Source organism: Ursus americanus, chromosome 15 (assembly GCF_024610735.1).
Source record: "Ursus americanus isolate L20-20 chromosome 15, mUrsAme1.1.p, whole genome shotgun sequence".
In the NCBI taxonomy this organism is placed as follows: Eukaryota; Metazoa; Chordata; class Mammalia; order Carnivora; family Ursidae; genus Ursus; species Ursus americanus.
This window is the reverse complement of record NC_142141.1, coordinates 19,210,029-19,229,405: the sequence shown is the minus strand read 5'-3', so window position 1 is coordinate 19,229,405 and position 19,377 is coordinate 19,210,029. Positions and strand designations below refer to the sequence as shown.

Below are 19,377 nucleotides of genomic sequence, written 5' to 3'. Positions count from 1 at the left end.
CTCTCACAGACACACCCAGAATAACCCAGGTTGACTGAACATCTGGTCATCCCACACCCAAATCAAATTGACATGTAAAATTCACTGTCACAACCACTCTTCTGAATAAGATTTAAAGAATGGTTGTGATTTGGGTTGCTATGGATTCTTAATCTCCTCTGCTATCTGCTCTTCTTGCCCAGAGAATTATCCTCGTTCTTGGTTTCTGAAGCTATTCAGACTTTAAAGTTCCCTTCTTCAGAGGTGGTGGGAGGGATGTGGGTAATATCCAGCATGGTGATTCAAAGGGAGTCAGAGGTGAATGGAATCCTTTTCACCAAGTTCAGTCTCTTATTATTTGATGATTTGATTATTTGCAGTTAAAATGATTCAAGTACTGTCTTGTCTAAAGAGGGAGGCAGTCTTAATTCTGGCAAGCCCGAGAACGCCCCTTCTCCTTCCCTCTCCTCCTTCATTGCTAGCTGGAAGACGCTGAGTGAATGCTAATCCCTTCCCTTCCTTCCAATTCAGTGACAGACTTTTTTGCTTCTTCATCCTGCCGCCAACTCCCTCATTCTCCGTCCGCTTGACACCGGCAGCTCCGCCAGTGACCCTCTTTCTCTTCCTTCTTATACAAGCCTCTCAGAGCGTATCACATCAACGAGTACTGAATTGTGTGTGGCAGAGTGTGACTGCCGTAGATCAGAGAAGGTAGTTGGAAAAGGAAGGAGGAGGTGGCTGTGGGAGCTGAGGGACGGACTGGTGGACGGTTCAGCATAGAGCTCCGTCTACAGTGTACCTGGCACCGTGTTGAGCAGATCAAATGTACACACGCACTCAGTCCTCAAAAAAGGATACCCTGATCCCCATTTCACAGATATAAAAGGCTCAAGGAAGGTCAGATGACTAGTAAGTGATGGGATTTGAACCCAAAAATAGGTCTTTTTGATTCCAAAACCCATGGTCATGTCCATTGTGCTCTCGGAATTTAGACAAAGGAAGCAGGGAGTGCATTCCAAAACATCATTTCAGTTGAGCAAAATCACAGGAATCTATTATTAGCAAGTCCTTTATTAGAAAATTATTTGGGGAATTAATTCTGAGGTAGTGAATTTATCAAAGTTGGGTTCAGTCCTTTCAGGAAAGTCTTATTGGAATTTATCTAAATTAAAATATAAGTCACTTCCCATCATTCCCTTCCTTAATGCATCCCACTGGCACACACGGGATATAAAATAAAAATCAAGCTCTTGAATAGCGTCTTCTCCAAGATGCTCTATTGATCTGGTCCCTTCCCTAATGTCTGAATTCATCTCCTACCGCGCTCTGTCTTCTGGAGAGGTAAATGTGACACCATGATGGACACATTGGCCTTCTTGGTATTCCTCAAATGGGCCCCATTGGTCCCCCCTGCCTGGATCTTCCCATGACTGGCTCCCTCACTTCATCTGGGTTTCCCCTCAGAGACAACTTCTAGAGCCTCCTGTCTAAAGTACACCTTACCGTCCCTTCTCATCCTCCCCCCTTCTTGCCCTGCCTCCTTTTTCCCACTACTTCATGGCCCTGGCTGGGTAATGTGCTAGGAGGACGAGACCAGTGCCTGCCTTTGTTCTCTGAGCCGACGGGATTTCCCCAGGGTTCAGTGATTCCTGGTGCTGTGTTCAGTTGTGCCACTCTTTTGAGAATACACGCACGAAATGTGGGGAGACTATCAGGCCTTAGGGGTTCAGTACATGAGAGAAGCAGCAACAGACATCACCTCTGGACGCCTGCTTTTTCTTGTTAGTTTAAGGCTGAAGGTAATTGTGGAAATTGGTCACCCATCTGAACGATGCGGGGTGTATGTGGCACCACCCTTCGGAAGGCCAATTTGGACATCAAAACGTGAACAGCAGGCCCAAATTAATAGGTAAGACAGCTCTAGTGCCGGGGGTGCATGCACTAGCAGCCTTTTTTCTGAACTTCTCCTCAGAACCTTTCTCACAAGTATCAAAAAGGCCCGGGGTCCTTTGAAGCTGTAACTTGAAGTCTCATAAAAGACACTGTCATGTACAACTGACAACTTTTCCTAATGAAATAGAGAGAAGGCAGGACAAGCCGCTCCCTCGCAGTGGATGCCCTGGTAGAAGAATCTATTTTGGGAGGGATTTTCGCAGCATGCATTTTTAATATCACTCAGGCCAGCGTCTTAATCGGGCTTTGCTGGTGGGAAGTGCCCAGCGAGCAGCAGGGATCGCCGCGGCAGGAATTTCATCGGAACACTTGGCACAGGCCTCATCATCTTTCACTTATTTCCTTTTACGCGTCTGCTTGAGAGACATGAGTCCCCCTCCTTTATCAACAAGAGCTCAGGATTCATAAGCTCAAATATTTCACCTGGGACAGGGGCTGTAGCAACTCGGGCTTTATTATCCATCTCTCATTTTCTTCCCTTCAAACAATCGATAAAGTCTCTGCCGAGGTCTCTTTTGAAAGGTTGCTCACAAGTTTCTGTTTCAGAACAATGTGCTGGCAGTAGTTTTCGTGCCTAAATCCAGCCCCAAATCTGGGTGGAGGAATTTGTAAGAGTTTTTGCAAGCATTTCCTTGGTAGAACTTCAAGTCGCGCGAGATGCCCTCATTGCGGCCCCTCGGGGTCATGCGCCCCAATGCCCAGTGATAGCTGTGGTGGTTGTTGCCCTGTCCTGGGCATCATAATACAGGACTTCATTAAGTGGAGAAGATTGTAATGTTGATGCTGTCCACCTGCCCAACCTGAGAGAGGAGGAAACAGGTTCAGACTGGCTCGGCTTAGCCGCGTTGGCCTTGAGCGCTAGCAGAAGGGTCAAGGCCAGCGCCCAAGGGCTCCAACCTTAATGATGCCTTCAGATGTGCTTACATTTCCTTGCTCACATTCTTGAAGGATACTCATTAATTAACATCTCGGGGTGCACAACAACCCCCATGGTGATCTAGCTGTTTTCCCAGATGGCCAGCAAGCACGGTACTGGTCTGGGGAGCTGGTACCTAGTGAGGGCTCGTTGACTGTTTAGCCAGACCTGACTTCCTCTGGGAGCTCTAGTCACAGTTCTCTGTGACTGATGGAAGACTTTTTGTCCAGTAGGTCAAAATTTACTGTCTATCTTCTCTGTGTACGGGTTATGACAGGTGACTAGGATAAAAAGACAGCTAAAATACTGCCCTTGCCTGCCAGAAGCTTTCAATCCAGAGAGAGAGAGAGAGAGAGAGAGAGGGAAAAAAAAAAGTAGAGCATGGTCAGGCATGCCCTAGCTGTTCTAGGATCTGCTCCGAATTCACTTATGCTCCCATTTCACGAGCTACAACAAATCTCACGGCCCAGACCATCATAAGTGGGCGGGGAAATACAATCCTGCATGTGCCCAAAGACAGAGGGCAGCACAATTTGAAGATCGTGGCTGCTCCATCATCTGATGTCCCTGGCTGACTTCGCCGTTATGCCTCCGTGGACTCATAGCTTGGGTGAGAAATGAATCTTCGTTGTTTGAAGCCGCTGAGAATTTTGTTGTCTTCACCATGGTATAACCTCACCTCTCCTGACTGATACACCTGGACTGTCTGATTTAATCCTCAATTTAGAAGATCTCATTATCTGGGCTACGTAAGGAAGAGTGAGAAGTAGAAAGGCCACTAATAAGTTAAGTGGTAGAACTGACAGTTAACCAGTGTGATCCGACTGCAGAACTCATACTCTTAGCTCTATAAGGAAATGGCCTGTGTGTCTGTCTGTGTCTGTGTGTTCCAGTTACTGGGGAAAACTTGTTTCTAAAGAATTAAAGAGAATCTAGGAAGGTTTCCCAAAGAAACTGGTAGCTATGCCCTAAAGGACAAGTAGGAATAAAGTAATTTGAAAATAAAGAGAATTAGCCTTATTCCCCATGTGTGCGTGTGTGGGAGGAACCCCCTCTGCGGCTCCTGACCCCCAGGAGAAGCATACAGCAAAGAACGTCCAGCCATATTATTACTACTCGTAACCAGGAGACACCACGGCCTTGGATCTATAAATCATTAAAAGAAACTTTATGAGATGTTATAAAGTGTGAGAAGTCACAGTTCTTACCCACCGAGGCACCAGTGCAATTTGACAGCTATGTCTGTCTTATATCCCCCTGCTCTCTCCCTGCCTCCTCTCTCTGTTCTTCTCTCCTCCTGTTCCTTTTGCTTCTCTCTCCCCCGTCTCTTTCTCCCCCTCTCCTTCCCCTACCTCCTTTCTCTTTCTCTCTCATACACGTGCGCACACACACACACACGCATGCACACACGCACACACACAAACACGTACTGTCCTAACCAATCCATGAACTCCTAGTTTTATGGTGACTTGGCAGTAATAGGGAGAGAAAGAAAAAACTATATGATAAATTGATATCAGTGGCAAAAGAAAAGGAATATGGATGAAGTTGAAATTGTATAGCATCTGACCCAAACGATCAGAAGCTGTGACCTAGACACTGAGGGGTCATCGGGTCCTCTCTCGCTGCTGTGTTAATCATCCAGCACTATGATGGTCCCACTTTTAATGCTCCCTGATAAAGAAGATCACTAGCAACCACCATAGGCTAGCCCACAGTGTAATGGCCTTGACCACGGAAACAGGTCCTGTGTTTGATTCAGCTCTGCCTTCCTTCGTTCTCCTCTGCCTTCCCTGTGCTCGGTCCTTGATGACCAGCACTTGCCAAGCTGTATCTTTAGTAACTCCTTACCAGTTGTAGACAAACAATCGGGTTGTCTCTTTCTGGAACTCTCTCTAACCTGCTGTCTCTTTCCCCTGGCACGCATCTGTGAGCTGCTTCTCTGTGCTGATTTTGGGAATTCCAAAGCACGTAATACCATGTGTCTCCAGAACTGGATTCCTCTTTTCGACGAACATTATTATATGTCTCTTACTCCTTTTTTTTTTAACATCCTTGTTAAATTTGCATACTGTAAGTTTCACTCTTTTAAATCTACATTTCAGTAATTTTTAGTAAATTTACTGAGTTGTGCAGCTATGACCACAGTCCAATTTGGGAGCATTTCTGTCACCTCAGTAGATTCATTGAGCCTATTTCTAGTCCCTCCTCACTGCCGGTCCCCGACAACCATTCATCTACGTCCTGCGTCGGTTTGCCTCACTGGACGTTACGTAGACACACGGGCATACCATTGGTGGTTTTTGTGTCTGGCTGCTTTCACTTAGCATCATGTTTTTGAGGTTTGTCCATGTTGTAACGTGTGCCAGCATTTAATCCTTTTTATTGCTGCATAGTATTCCATTGCACAGATACAGAATATTTTATTTATCTGTTCATCGGTTAATAGACATGTGATTTATTTCCACTCTTTGGTGATTGTGAATTTTACTCCAGTGAACATTTACGTGGAAGTCTTTGGGTGAACATGCAAGTCTTTTTATTTATCTTCGGCAAGCAGCTAAGAGTGGAATTCCTGGGTCAAATGGTAACTCTAGGTTTAACTTTTTAATAGTCGAGCCTTCTTGCGAAGTTCTGACCTCCGCTGTGTTCCCACTAGTGGTGTGAGAGTTCCTATACATCCACATCCCGGCCACCGTGGGTGTTACTCATGCATTTTCCCCGTTAGCCTAGGAGCTCTTAGAAGAGAGTCTCTGACTTCATGCCTCCTCACTTGGCACGTAGCACGGGGCTGGGTACACAGAGCTTAGCAGTGCCACGGGGAGCGTGGTGCTGAAGGACTTTTTTTTTTGGAGTTGATGTGTCAGGATGTTGGAGCAACAATTTTCTCAGCTGTGAAACGGGCTAACAATGCGGATTAATGGACGTAATGGCAGTGAAGTGCTTTGTCTAATGCATACGAGAGCGGTAGCTTTGATGTTACTGTTTTATATTTGTATGAATGCATGCTTTCTGAGCCATCTCCAGTTCAGCCTGTTTCTTTTTGGCCCTTGCAGTCATATATTTAGATGCAGTGCGGGGCGCCTGGGTGGCTCAGTCAGTTAAGCATCTGACTCTTGATTTTGGCTCACATCATGATCTCGGGCTCGTGAGATGGAGCCCGTGTTGGGCTTCGCACTGGGCATGCCTGCTTAAGATTTCTCTCTCTCCCTGCCCCTCTGCCCCTTCCCCCTCACCCTAAGAAAAGAAAAAAAAAAAAGGTACAGTATACTGGGCCATAAGGATTGAATCATGAGTGACACACTGTTTCTCATTTCAAAGAATTCGAAATCTAGCAAGGAAGGGCAAGAATGTAAGTGAATCACTGCAGTGCCTCGTGCCTCGTGATAAATGCTGAAATAGAGCTGCACACAGGGTGTAAGGAGACCTCAGACAGGGGCCCCAGACCCAGAAAAGACCTCTAACCACAACCAAAGGACTGGAGAGGAGGACAGAGGGTTAGAAACAGCATGACCCGTCGAGGGAAGGACATTTGCAAAGGCTTGGTAAGGGAACGAGTTTGGAGCTCGCATGTTTTGTACCAGCGCAAAGGAGACGAGTCTGGAGAAGTCTGCGGGTGTCAGATGAAGATGATGTTAACTATTACGTTAAGGAATTTGCTCTTTACCTGTGCTGCTCTGTGCTGCCACACCTTACGGGCTGAGGAGCTCCAGAGAAGACGGTTCAATACGTGAACGGCAGAAGTGACCATCTGTAGATCAAAGGGAGGAAAGCTAGAGCGGTCTCAGAATCTCCGACACTCTGATGCAGTGTTTCTCAACCTCTTTTTTTTTATTGCCTCCCCTCCCCCAAGAGCATTTTTAGACAGATTTTTTTCCTAATTGTTCACCCGCTCGTGAAAGTTTAATACTACAGATATACTGTGTATACACTCTATGCCGAGGCCTTATTGTTGCTTTATACATAAAGGAGTAAGATTTTCCCAGCTCCCCCCCCAGTCACCAATTTTCACCCACTGGGGACTGTCATCACCAACATGCGAATGCATGTTCTGGTATATTGTGATCTGCTCGAGGGATAAGCCTGGGTTCTAACATCTTACGGTCCCCTCAGTCCCCTTGAAAACACAGCATTTAGAATAAAGAAATTCTGTCATTTAAAAATACTTGCTCAGTCCCTACTGTGCGCCAAGTGCTGTTTTAAGAATTGAAACAGCAGGGGTGCCTGGGTGGCACAGCGGTTAAGCGTCTGCCTTTGGCTCAGGGCGGCACAGCGGTTAAGCGTCTGCCTTTGGCTCAGGGCGTGATCCCAGCGTTCTGGGATCGAACCCCACATCGGGCTCCTCTGCTGGGAGCCTGCTTCTTCCTCTCCCACTCCCCCTGCTTGTGTTCCCTCTCTCGCTGGCTGTCTCTATCTCTGTCAAATAAATAAATAAAATCTTTAAAAAAAAAAAAAAAGAATTGAAACAGCAGGGGCGCCTGGGTGGCGCAGTCGTTAAGCGTCTGCCTTCGGCTCAGGGCGTGATCCCGGCGTTATGGGATCGAGCCCCACATCAGGCTCCTCCGCTATGAGCCTGCTTCTTCCTCTCCCACTCCCCCTGCTTGTGTTCCCTCTCTCGCTGGCTGTCTCTCTCTGTCGAATAAATAAAATCTTAAAAAAAAAAAAAAAAGAATTGAGACAGCAGTGAGCAAAACTCCCACCCTTCACGAAGCTTACGTTCTCAAACAGTCTGCACGGACAAAATCGATTCATTCTTTCATCCAAACCAAGCAATGCCTGCCATTAAAACTGCCCGTCAAGAGAAAGGCTCACAACTTGTGTACTAAAATAAGACTTGGCAGTATGTCCAGCTCGGAAATGGGCTGAAGGGATTAAACACCTGTTTGATGCTAATGTGAAGCAAAATCAGAGGAGGAAGAAATACTACTTTCTTTAAATCAGCGTAATACTGATTCCCAGCCCCACCCCCACCCCCAAAGGTCAGGAGGGCATTTTACATCTCAGGATTTTTGGATATCCCAGTGTTTTGCCAGCACCAGTGAGAAGGGCTCGGGGGGCGCCGGTCGCTGTCTTTCATTGGCAGTGGCTGAGAGAACTGTGGTCTCAAGCACGTGGTCCACTGAGGTCTGGGAAAGGGACCTGTCTGCCATTCCTGTGAAGGGGAGACTTTGGGGAAGCTGGAGCCCCACAGCCATTTCCCTCTGAAGTCCTAACCCTTCCTGGGGACACTGGAAGGACAGTGGTCTCTGGAATTCATGGGATTCACAAGTCTCTTGTCCACCCCCCAGTTGGTAAACCTCGCCTCTCCTTCTAGCCTCCCTTCCTAACTCACCTGGCACTGTCCATTCAGTGAGAGTTACCTTTTACAAAAGAAACCCCACTGCTCTCAGTCTGCCTTTGCTTCTTTGCTCTCAAAATCTCTAAGCCTCGTAGTTACAAAGCCTAGGAACCTAGGAAAATGGTGATGAAAAGGGGCCAGGGGCCAGCTTGAGATAGGAAGAAAGAAACAAATATTTCAGTCCATTGTCCTGCCACTCTGAAACCTCTTTATTTATTCTGTACTCAATTTGTCAAAAACTGTCCATTCGAAACCAACCAACCAGACAGTGTGGACCAGATAAAAAATAAAAAGCAAATGGCATCATCCTTGGATTAGCCCAAAGGAAGACTCCAGATTCTACCCACCTTGCTCCCATACTGCATCCCCACCCCACGCCCCCTGACCCGGGCCCTCTCTCTCCCAAAACACCTTACAGGGAGGCCACTCTGCATTGGACTGGGAAAATACTGAGATTCCCTCATGTATTTGTGAAAACTCCCGTGTGTCAGGCTTGTGGGTCGGTCCTGGTGTGCTGCAGTGTGTAGGACAGCCGAAGCCCTGCCTTCACGGGGTGGCAGTGGGATCCTGACCTCTCACTTTCGTTTTGAGTGTACTTTGTAGACTTTAGGACCACCGACTGGACAGCGCTGGCTCTGTTAAGCCCAGCTTTCTGGCTGCTGGAATTTTTATGTTTGCTTTTAAGAATATCGGAGTTTTACCATTTGAACAAGGAAGGGGGGGGGAAGGTCTCTTTCCTCCTAATTACTTTGGGAATGATTGTGAATCTTCTAAATGTCTCTTTTGCATCTTACTGGGTGGGGAATTTTGCTCTAAAGCTGACCTAAAACTCCTATCTTAATAATACTGATAGCTTCTTATGTCTGCGGTGAAAGGTGAAATGGTTTTAAATAAGGCGATTCTCAAATTGTTCTGATGTGTATCTAATGCAGTCTGATGGTTCTGGAGCCAGAAAGGAGACTCTAATGTGGGAACATATGCAGTTGGCCACTCTAGTCTGCTTTGTATTATATTTAGGAAATAGAGGCCACTGACATAAATTCATACTATTGGATAGACCTTTCCCACCAATACCCTTGGGCAGACCTAAGGAGTGGGAAGGAGACTGGAGAAGTGAGGTGATGGTTCCCCAGCACAGGAAGAAGCTATAACTGAATGAAGTGGTAGAGATTTGGCAAGTTTGTGGTTTCCTACCAAAAGAGGTATTTAAGTAAAGGAGTCCATGGCCTGTTGGATTTTCGGAGCGTTTTTCAAACATTGATCCTCTGGTTTCTCCTTCACTATTCTCTGGCTGTGTGCCATCTGTGCTGTAAAGTGTCTCAGAGGACAGCATGGGGAGGGCCTGCTTTTTTTCTGACTCCCTATGGCTTGCAGCATGTGATTACATACGCAGTAATCTTTCCAGAAATAGCAGAGGATTCGTTCTGCTTATGTTCTGTGGCATGGGAAGCAGTCGGGTTGTAATAAAGAAACTCTGGACTCTGGAAAGTTGGAATAGAAATGTTTGACCATAAGAACAGAGGGCATTATTCTTATGGTTGGAGAGGGCCCTCTCTACTGTCGTTGAGTGCCGTCACCAAACAAGTGAAAATCAAAGTGGTCCTACGAGTCCCAGCAGACACCGTACATAGATGACTTTTACGTACATTACATTAGGATAAAATAATGAGTACGAGCATGTAGCCTGAATTGGAAAGACTTGGGTTCACATTCCTGATCCTGTCATTAACTAGCTATGTAATTATGACCAAATTATTTACCAATAAATTTTCTCACTTGGGAAGTAGGGAACGTAAAGGCCATCTCACAGGATCATTGAGAAGATGGCATGAGACAGTATGTGTATAGCATTTAGTATATGACAAAGTCTTGACAAATGTTGCTTTTTAAAATAAATCAGTGAGAACTTAATATTTTATAACAAGCTTTTTAATTACGATTGCCATTTATAGAAAATGATAAGTACAGGTAAGCAAAACAAAGAAAATAAAAAGCACTCATATCTTAAGCATGCGAAGATTTTCAATATCAACATTTAAGTGTATTTCTTTCGAGAATTTTCCCCCTATGAAATTTCTCCCAGAATTTTTATGTGCATGTATGATTATATGTATGCATGTGTATGAACATTTATATATAGTTACATAAAAGTGGCTTAAAAATCAGATGCCTGCGTGGCTCAGTCCGTTGGAAATCAGATTCGTGATTTTGGCTTCGGTTGTGATCTCCGGGTCATGCGACTGAGCCCAGCATTGGGTTCCACATTTAGTATAGAGTCTGCTTGAGATTCTCTCTCTCCCCATCCCTCTGCCCCTCCTCCTACCCATGCTTTCTAAGTAAATAAATTAAATAAATAAATAAATAAATAGCATCTCTTTAAAAAAACGGCATAAAATGGACATATATGTTTCTTCATTAATTATTGCATTAATAATGGACTATGCACATTGGCCTCTGTTCTTAAATATTCCTCTGTAGGACCTACATCATGTTCTGTTATACAGGATTCAGTTATTTTAACATGAAACTTATAGGTAGTTTTCAAGTTTTAATTTTTTTCTCATAACTGGCATGGTGATAAACAACTCTCTAGCCAAATAATTTAACATTTATATGATTATTTTGTATGATTACATTTGAGAAGTAACATGCTAGTTTTCAGTAACAACTAAGAAAATGAGAAAAAGCGTGGAAAGCACAGAGTATAGTAAAGAGCACCTAGTAAGCCATCAATAAATGTTAAGGATAGCGGATCTGTATACTACAGGAGGGGAGGGACATATAGTTTATTTGAAATAGGCTTGCTAATTACCCCAAATATAATCTTCCATGTGAGAATGTTTAGCAGTTCTTATTTGTTTTGTAAACACATATCACACAAGCAAACCAGATCCGTCAGTTTATAGATATGTTTCTATGAAAAGGTTTAGTATGTGTTTCTACGAAAAGTTCTGCTTCTCCAACTAACAGAAATCATCAAGAATAATCCAAAACAAGATAATGGACATATCCTTTGTGGAGCAGGGGCAGAGGGGAGGGTTGGGTGGATTTTTTGCTTTTCCTTTTGTGGTGGACTCTCCCTGCTGCTAGTGTTACATGAACATACCCTCCAGCCCGATGCCTCTCACACTGGGTTTGAATGCCTAGGCTGGGGCCCTTTTGGCAGAGCTGTCCCCACAAGGACCAAAAATAGAAATACACAGATGGCATGCTATCTATGAAAGGACAATATTGACCTGAAAAATGTGTTCTCCTGCACAGGCCGAAGTGCCGTCATGGAGGAGGGTTGGGGAGAAGTGCCTGTTTCCCACGTGGTACCCCCAGTGTGGTGTGTGTCCTCAATGTATTGATGTACAGGGCACATGGCAGTGCCGGAGAGAAGAGATGGGAGACTCCAGTGAGAAACCTCACGGGTCTACGAAAATGTAACTTCGCGAAATAGGCTGGGTGGGAACTGGCGAAGTGGAGAGCATGTGGTTCGTAGAGTTGCCAAGTGGAGCAGCCGTTCACCTCCAGCCAGTGGTGGCCATGCGAGAAGCAGGCTCAGATTTCTCAGGGCTTCCCGTTTCACAAGAAGCTGAACACCAGGAATTTTCATTCAAATCTTCCAGTTTTCTTTTTTTTTTTTAATGATAGGAGATTTTTATTTATCTTTTTTATAATCTTTAATTCCAGTTAGTTAACATATAATGTTATATTAGGTTTAGGTGCACAATATGATGAATAAAGTTACCGTATGGAAAAGAAAGAGACATTAAAATGCTTTAAAGTGAGCTCTTTAGGATATTTTAACATTTAGCATAATTATAGTAACATTTTCCTTCTTGGGATTCACCCCAAAGCTTCTACCTCAAACCCATTTCTTCAAGAGCACACCAAAGTAAGATTGTGTGCGGTGCATAAAATTGCACAACAGAACGATGTCTGTGTGGACAAGGACACATTGCACAACAACCTTGCAACTCTCTTTCTCCATCCAGTGGTCGATGATCTTTTAAGGAATTTTGTCTTTGTGTGTATGTTGGGCTTTTTTTTTCATCTGACAATGTGTTTGGGGAAATGTAGAAATAAATTGGTGAAAATTGTGTGTGTATGTGTGTATGCATTTATATGTGTGTGTGTATATAATGCATATATACATATATATGTATATAATTTGTTTTATTAAGATGGGTCTCTATCTTGCTAATTGCAGATCTTGAAACTTATCAGCCTCCACAGTTGCTGAAGCCAGTTTCTCAAAATGATTGTGTGTGTGTATATGTGTGCACGTGCGCACACACACACACACACACACACACACACACACACACACAAACCCGTTCTGTTTCCCTGGAGAACCCTGACTGATACAGATACATGCCCACACTTATTTGGAGAAGAGGAAACATGGTAGATGGACAAGGATAGAAACTAGACCTCTTTGAATGTATCTTGTTTTGTAGATTTGACTTTGTTGCCCCCTAAATAGTTCACAAAACTGTAACACAAAATTAAACATTAAAAAAGCTGTCATGAAAAAGTAAGAGGAGGGGAGGAATGAAACAAGTAAACTTGACTCGACAGCAGGTTGGTGGCATCAGCATACAGAATGGAATTAGTTCAAGTGGCTTTGAGATCCAGTCATTTCCTGTACCTGCCTAGAAGGATACACTCTAAAGCTTTTGTAAGACAAATTTTAAATTGTTTTTCTTAATCATAAAGTTAGAATAGTAGTGGCTCTGTGTATTGTGGGTTAAATCAAATGAGTAATCATTTTGGTGTTGAGAACACAGATTTTTGGTATTCAAGAAAGGTAGTAACACTGTAAGATCCATGAGATTAAATGAAAACATTCATGTCCGCAGTTTGAATTGAAGTCTAATGGGATGGGGTGCCTGGGTGGCTCAGTCAGTTAAGTGTGTGCCTTCGGCTCAGCTCATGATCCTGGAGTCCTAGGATTGAGCCCTGCATCAGGCTCCCTGCTCAACGGGGAGTCTGCTTCTCCCTCTCACTTCCCTTTGTGCCCCCCCCCAGAAATAAATAAAAGCTTTTAAAAAAAAAAAAAGTCTAATGGGAATTCATGGTGTATTCTATTTTAAAAATACAGAACTTATTTCCCAGCTCTGTCTATAGAAACAAGGGTCACTCCAGTAGCAATGAGCACCCAAAGCTGTCAGTCTGTGGTCTCTAAACACTAGTTGCCACAAAAATGAACCAAATATTCTTACTAGTAATAGCTGATTCCAGGCCTGGGACAGGACATGTGTGCAATAATCCTGGATCGTATTGTCATACTAGAAGCAAAAGGGCCATCAAAGACTGCTGGATCATGTTAAAAGGACTTAGGGTCCAACTTGAAGAGGTTCCCACTGAGCAAGGGTAGGAAAATTAGAACTTTAATAGCAAGAAAAACTGCACTGGAATGAAAAAAATAAAAAGCGTCTGTAATGATCTTACGAAGAAAGAAACAAACAAACAAACCTAAAAACCTAAATGATTGTCTTTGGAGGATACTAGGTAACCAGTATTTTGAGAATCAATACATAAAGGAGGAAAAATCAAGCACCTTTCACGATTTTATAAACTATAATTTAGGGTAAATAGTTGATGAAATGTGATTTCTCTTGATAGAATATCCCAGCTAATAAATTAAGAAATAATAGAATTGGTTTTTTTCACCAATTTGAAACCTGTAGTGAAATAATGGATCTTCTAGGCAAAGATCACCAATGGCTGATGACATCCCAGCAGAAGACATTGTATGCCTCCTGACAGAGTATGTAGTAGACAGAAAAATGCCATCCACCTTGAAGATGTCAATGTCCTTATATCAGAACCCCTGAATATGTGACATTACATGGCAAAAGAGAATTTACGTTATGGATAGAATTATGATTGCCAATCAGGTGTTTATAATGGAAAGATTGTCCTGGATTATCCAGATGTGCCTGATGAAATTACTAGGGTCTTTAAAAGTGGAAGAGGGAGGTGGAAGACTCATCGTCAGAGTGATTAGACATGAGGTAGTTTCAACCAGTCATTGTGGACTTTGAAGATAAGAGAGGCCGCAAGCCCAGGAACATGGGCAGGCTTAAGAAGCTAGAAAAAGTCAAGAAATGGGTTCTCCCTTTGAACTTCCAGAAGGGAGTGCAGCAGTCCTGCTGGCACCTTGAATTTTGCCCTCTGAGCCCTGGGTCGAAATTACACAGACTTGTGACATGATACATTTGTTTTAGGCCATGGAGTTTGTGGTTATTTGTGATGGTAGCAATAGAATAGTAACATATTCCATTTCCTGGAATGTGTTCTTCCTAGGAAACAGAGCCTAAATCTCATCAAGCCTCTTGATCTAACTACCAACTTACAAGAAGTATAGGGGACAGAAGAACACATTGTATGAAATGATGGGGATGTTCAGCCAAATGTAAACGCTGGGCAGGGCTATTAGAAAAATGACATGTTCTGTTCATCAGATAAAGGATGTATGTGGATCTGTGAGAGAGAACCGGACTGACTTAGGAGATTTTTAGAGATGACCTATTATTTCATGTATCAACCAGTTGTAGTGGGGAACTTGATTCAAGGAAGCAAATCTAAGGAGAGAAAATAAAAATGAGTGAAATTTGAACATTGACTCAGGGTATTAGATGATATTAATGATTTTATTATTTTTTGTGATGGTGGTGGTGGTGATGGTATTATGGTTATATTTAACCAAATGAGGTGGGTGTGGTGGGTATAGCAGGTAACAATAGCCATAAATGGATCATTGTTGAAGACAAATGACAGTACACAGGTGTTTGCTATTTATCCTTTCTATTTTTGTATATATTTTAATATTTCCATAATAGAATATCAGTAAAAATGTCAGCAACTAATTTGACCTCTTGAATATTTTGTGAGCAAAACATACTGTGTCCAAAAACTGGACTCAACCAACAGACTGCCGCTTTGCAATTTTTGCACCAAGTTTTGGAAACTGGACCGTGTACTTTAGCCTGGGAAATTATGCTTTTATCGTTTTCCCCCTTACCTCCTGCCTCCATTCTGTCCACAATACCTAGCAAGAGGGCCGTCTCCATCTCTGCTAGTGAATGACTTGGGGGCATTACAAATTGCTTGGAATAGAATTTTCTCAGAATAAGTGAGCAAAGAGGGTGATATGCATAATTGCATTGAACAATACCTCCTAGTATTTTATTGGACACCCCCCTCATTCCCTCTCTCAAAAAAAAAAAGGCAGTAACTTTGTTTCAATTTTTGAAAGCCTGAGGTTTTTTGAAATATTGGCTAATTGCATTTGCTATGTTATCTTTGTGCTTCTATTTCAGGATGGAATGGGAAATTTGAGAATCACAGACAAAGGTCTAAAACTAGAAGGAGACTCAGAATTCTTGCAACCTCTCTACGCCAAAGAAATCCAGTCCCGACCAGTAAGTACTGCCATAAGAAAAAGGAATGGTGGTTTCTCTGGAATCTAAATTGGGGGAAATTTATCGTCGGCCGTCAGCTGACTGTAGAGCCTCACGGGAGGGAATGGTAATGTAGGTAGTAAGATATAATCAAATCTGAAGTCTTGAGCGTAATCATTGCTGTGGTACTGTATGCGACTGTGATGACCTCTCTGAGCCTTTTTCTATTCCTGCCAAAAGGAGGTCATAACCTGTGTCAATGAACTGTTCTAGATTATGGTGGAAATACGCCAAGAAAGTAAATGTGGAGGTGCTTTAAGTATACTCTACAAATCCAAGAAAGTATTGCTATCTTTTTTAATTATCAAGTGCTTTCAATGCTGTCTTTGGAAACAGAGAACTGAAGAGCTAGAATTTTGTTTTTCATTAAGAATTTGGGTGGTGTAGCTGAGGTTGGTTAGAATCACTTCAGTGTATCAACAACTCTGCTCTGAAATGATAGTTAAATAATCAGTCCAGCACGTGTGCTCTGTTCCGTGGACTTTGTTGCTTTGTATGCATTATCGTTACCTAATTTAATCCACACGTCAGTCCATAGGCTTGGCAATTATTGTTGCCTCAATTTTACAGATTAAAGAATTGAGGCTTAGAGAAGTGCTGTGTGCAGAGCCACATACTTATGAAGTAGTAGAGCAAGAACTTCAATGCAGGAAATCCAATGCTAAAGCTTTTCTGTTAACCACAGTCTGCTGCCTAACCTTTTACTCTCATTCTTTGTTTTTGTCATGATAGAAGTGATTTCTAGATATTTTGCTTTTATTAGCCAATATTATCCAAATTAATTTTTGGTTTTGAGTGTTTTTTTTCAGTTGTTTCTTTGGCATAGTTTGGTCTTTTTGTCGGTGGAGTGGTGGGATTTGCTGGTCGAGAAGGATTATTAATGCCGTTTCTCTTCCTGGGATTGGTTCATGTCCACGTGCAAGCAAAAAGTAGTGTGAACAGGTCCCTAAATCGTTATTTGCATAAGTGTGCATTGATGAGCATAGTTAATGAAACTCAGCAACTTGTTGCAGTGGATGATTTTATCTCAGTGCTATCTAAACTACTGAATTCTATGAACTAGGTGCAACTACTGAATTGCCAATATGTTCACTTCCTTGTGTGCCTAGTAAAAGGGAGGGAGCCATGATGTTAAAATGATCAAAAAGAGCAAATCAGTTAGTGATTATAAAATTTACCTGGAACTCATCACACACTGGGTTAGGCACTAAAGTACCGAAAGTGCTATAAATGTATCCATCACCTTGAAGAAATCATATCCTAGAAGGAATCATGGGATAAAGCTATAATAAAGAGAGTCAAGTGATGAATCTATGTTGCACAAAAATGGAGATAGTCAATTTCAAGCATTTAAGAAATCACTCTTATAATCATTGCTGTGATCTATGTGTCTCCCAACCTGGCAAGTTGGTTAAATTATCTTTCGAGTTATTAGTTGTACCTTAGATTAATATTATCTGTATTAAACTTATTTTGAGTATTGTTGACACAATGTTATATTAGTTTCAGGTGTACAACATAGTGATTAAACAAGTTGATACGTTATGTTATGCTCACCTCAAGTATAGCTACTATTCATCACCATAAAACATTATTATAATATCATTGGCTATATTACTTATGCTGTGCCTTTTATTCCTGTGATTTATTCATTCCAGAACTAGAAGCCTATACCTCCCTCTCCCCTTCACTCATCTCCCCATCCCTAACTCACCTCCCCTGCGGCAAACAGAACTTGTTCTCTGTATTTATAGGTCCAATTTGGCTTTTTGTTAGTTTGTTTATTCATTTGTTTTTTCACATTCCACATGTAAGTGAAATCATACGGTATTTGTCTTTCTCATCTAAGTTCACTTAGCATAATATCCTCTAAGTCCATCCATGTTGTCACAAATGGCACGATCTCATTCTTTTTCTTGCTGCATAATATTCCTGTGTGTGTGTGTGTGTGTGTGTGTGTGTGTGTGTGTGTGTGTGGTGTGTGTGTGTATACATCTTCCTATTCTGTATTAAACTTATTTAACTTACAGGTTTGGACTGATAATTTCCTTCTACTGGTGTTGTCCCCCCCCAATTTTTTTTTTTGGTAAAGGGCCAAATAGCAAATATTTTAGACTTTTAATTATTTTTTCTTTTCTACAATTGCCAATGTAAAAAAAATGTTCTTGAGGGCCACCAAAAAATGGGCTTCAGGCTGTAGTTTGCCAAGCTTCTAACCTATATTAGTGATTTTTCTCTAAACATACAGATGATCTGGGTAAACTGCATGTGATACAAGGGAGTAGATTTTAAGGTCATGGGTAGAATAGTTGATATGTTACCTAAAATACCCTGAGAGAGGTCTCCTTGGTGTAGAGTTAGAGTCCTTAAAGAAATTGGAATAAATTAATAAAGACATACAGACATACATACAAGTTTTTAATTTTTAAAAAAATGAACAAGAAAATTTTAAAGGAATTGAGAGGGGCACCTGGGTGGCTCAGTTGCCTCAGGTTAAGCGTCTGCCTTCATCTCAGCTCAGGATCTCAGTGTCCTGGGATCGAGCCCCACATCAGGCTCCCTGCTCAGTGGGGAGTCTGCTTCTCCCTCTCCCTCTGTTGCCCCCCCCTACTTTTGCTTTCTTTTGCTCTGTCTCCCACACTCTGTCAAATAAATAAATAAATAAAATCTTTAAAAAAAAGGAATTGAGGAATGTGTTTAGAAGACTTGAAAGGGGATACAGGGGGGCGCCTGGGTGGCACGGCGGTTAAGCGTCTGCCTTCGGCTCAGGGCGTGATCCCAGCGTTGTGGGATCGAGCCCCACATCGGGCTCCTCCGCTGTGAGCCTGCTTCTTCCTCTCCCACTCCCCCTGCTTGTGTTCCCTCTCTCGCTGGCTGTCTCTATCTCTGTCGAGTAAATAAATAAAATCTTTAAAAAAAATAAAAAAATAAAAAAAATAAAAAAAGAAGAAAAGAAAGGGGATACAGGGTACATGCAGGAATTGAACTTTTTGCAAATATTCAGACAGTGTATCTGAAAATTAATGGCCATCTGACCCCATCTCAAAGATACTCTTGGCTGAAAGCTTAAAAAGTAATGATAATCTCAAAAAGCTTATTCTAGGGGCCCCTAGGTGGCTCAGTCAGTTAAGCATCTGCCTTTGGCTCAGGTCATATCCCAGCGTCCTGGGATCGAGCCCCGCGTCATGCTCCCTGCTCAGCTGGGGAGTCTGCTTCTCCCTTGCCTCTCCCACCACTCATGGGCTCGAGTGCTGTCTCTGTCTCTCTCTCTCTCTCAAATGAGTTTTAAGAAAAGCTTATTTTAATCTTGAAAAATCAGTTAAACTTGGTGCTTTCACATCACCATTTAAAGATAATAAAGTGTCAGAATTTACTGTTTTTCATTGTTCTTAAGAAAGTATTTTCCTTCCAAAAAATAAATAGTAAATAAAGCTCTTTTAGCTTAAATGTTTTTGACAACAAAGTAAGTATCTTCTCCCTGAAGGAAAAAAGAAGACAAATGCGTATACAGTAAAATCCACCAGTAAGCCCCACCAGCTCTCATTGAAACAGCGCCCATATCCGTCCTCTTGCCGTCTCCCCTTCTCCATCCCACGCCACCAGCCAGCTCCAGCCAGCACCCTCTCTCACCTGCACCACCGTGATAGCCTCCTCCCTCTCCACTACCTTTCTCTCGTAACCTCATAATCCAAATCGTAGCCAAAGTAGGCTTTTCAAAATGTCAAGTGTCTCCACCC

At 42.7% G+C, this 19,377-nt stretch overlaps 1 protein-coding gene across 4 annotated transcripts in view; it reads left to right on the top strand.

The window, feature by feature from the left end:
• The window catches only part of SGCD (sarcoglycan delta), a 904,357-nt gene that overhangs the window by 677,090 nt on the left and 207,890 nt on the right, over positions 1-19,377 (top strand). For all 4 annotated transcript variants that reach the window (XM_045791978.2, XM_045791977.2, XM_045791976.2 and 1 more), the window contains one exon: positions 15,500-15,601. In XM_045791978.2, coding sequence (XP_045647934.1) covers positions 15,500-15,601 — 102 coding nt within the window. The remainder of the gene's footprint in view (positions 1-15,499; positions 15,602-19,377) is intronic.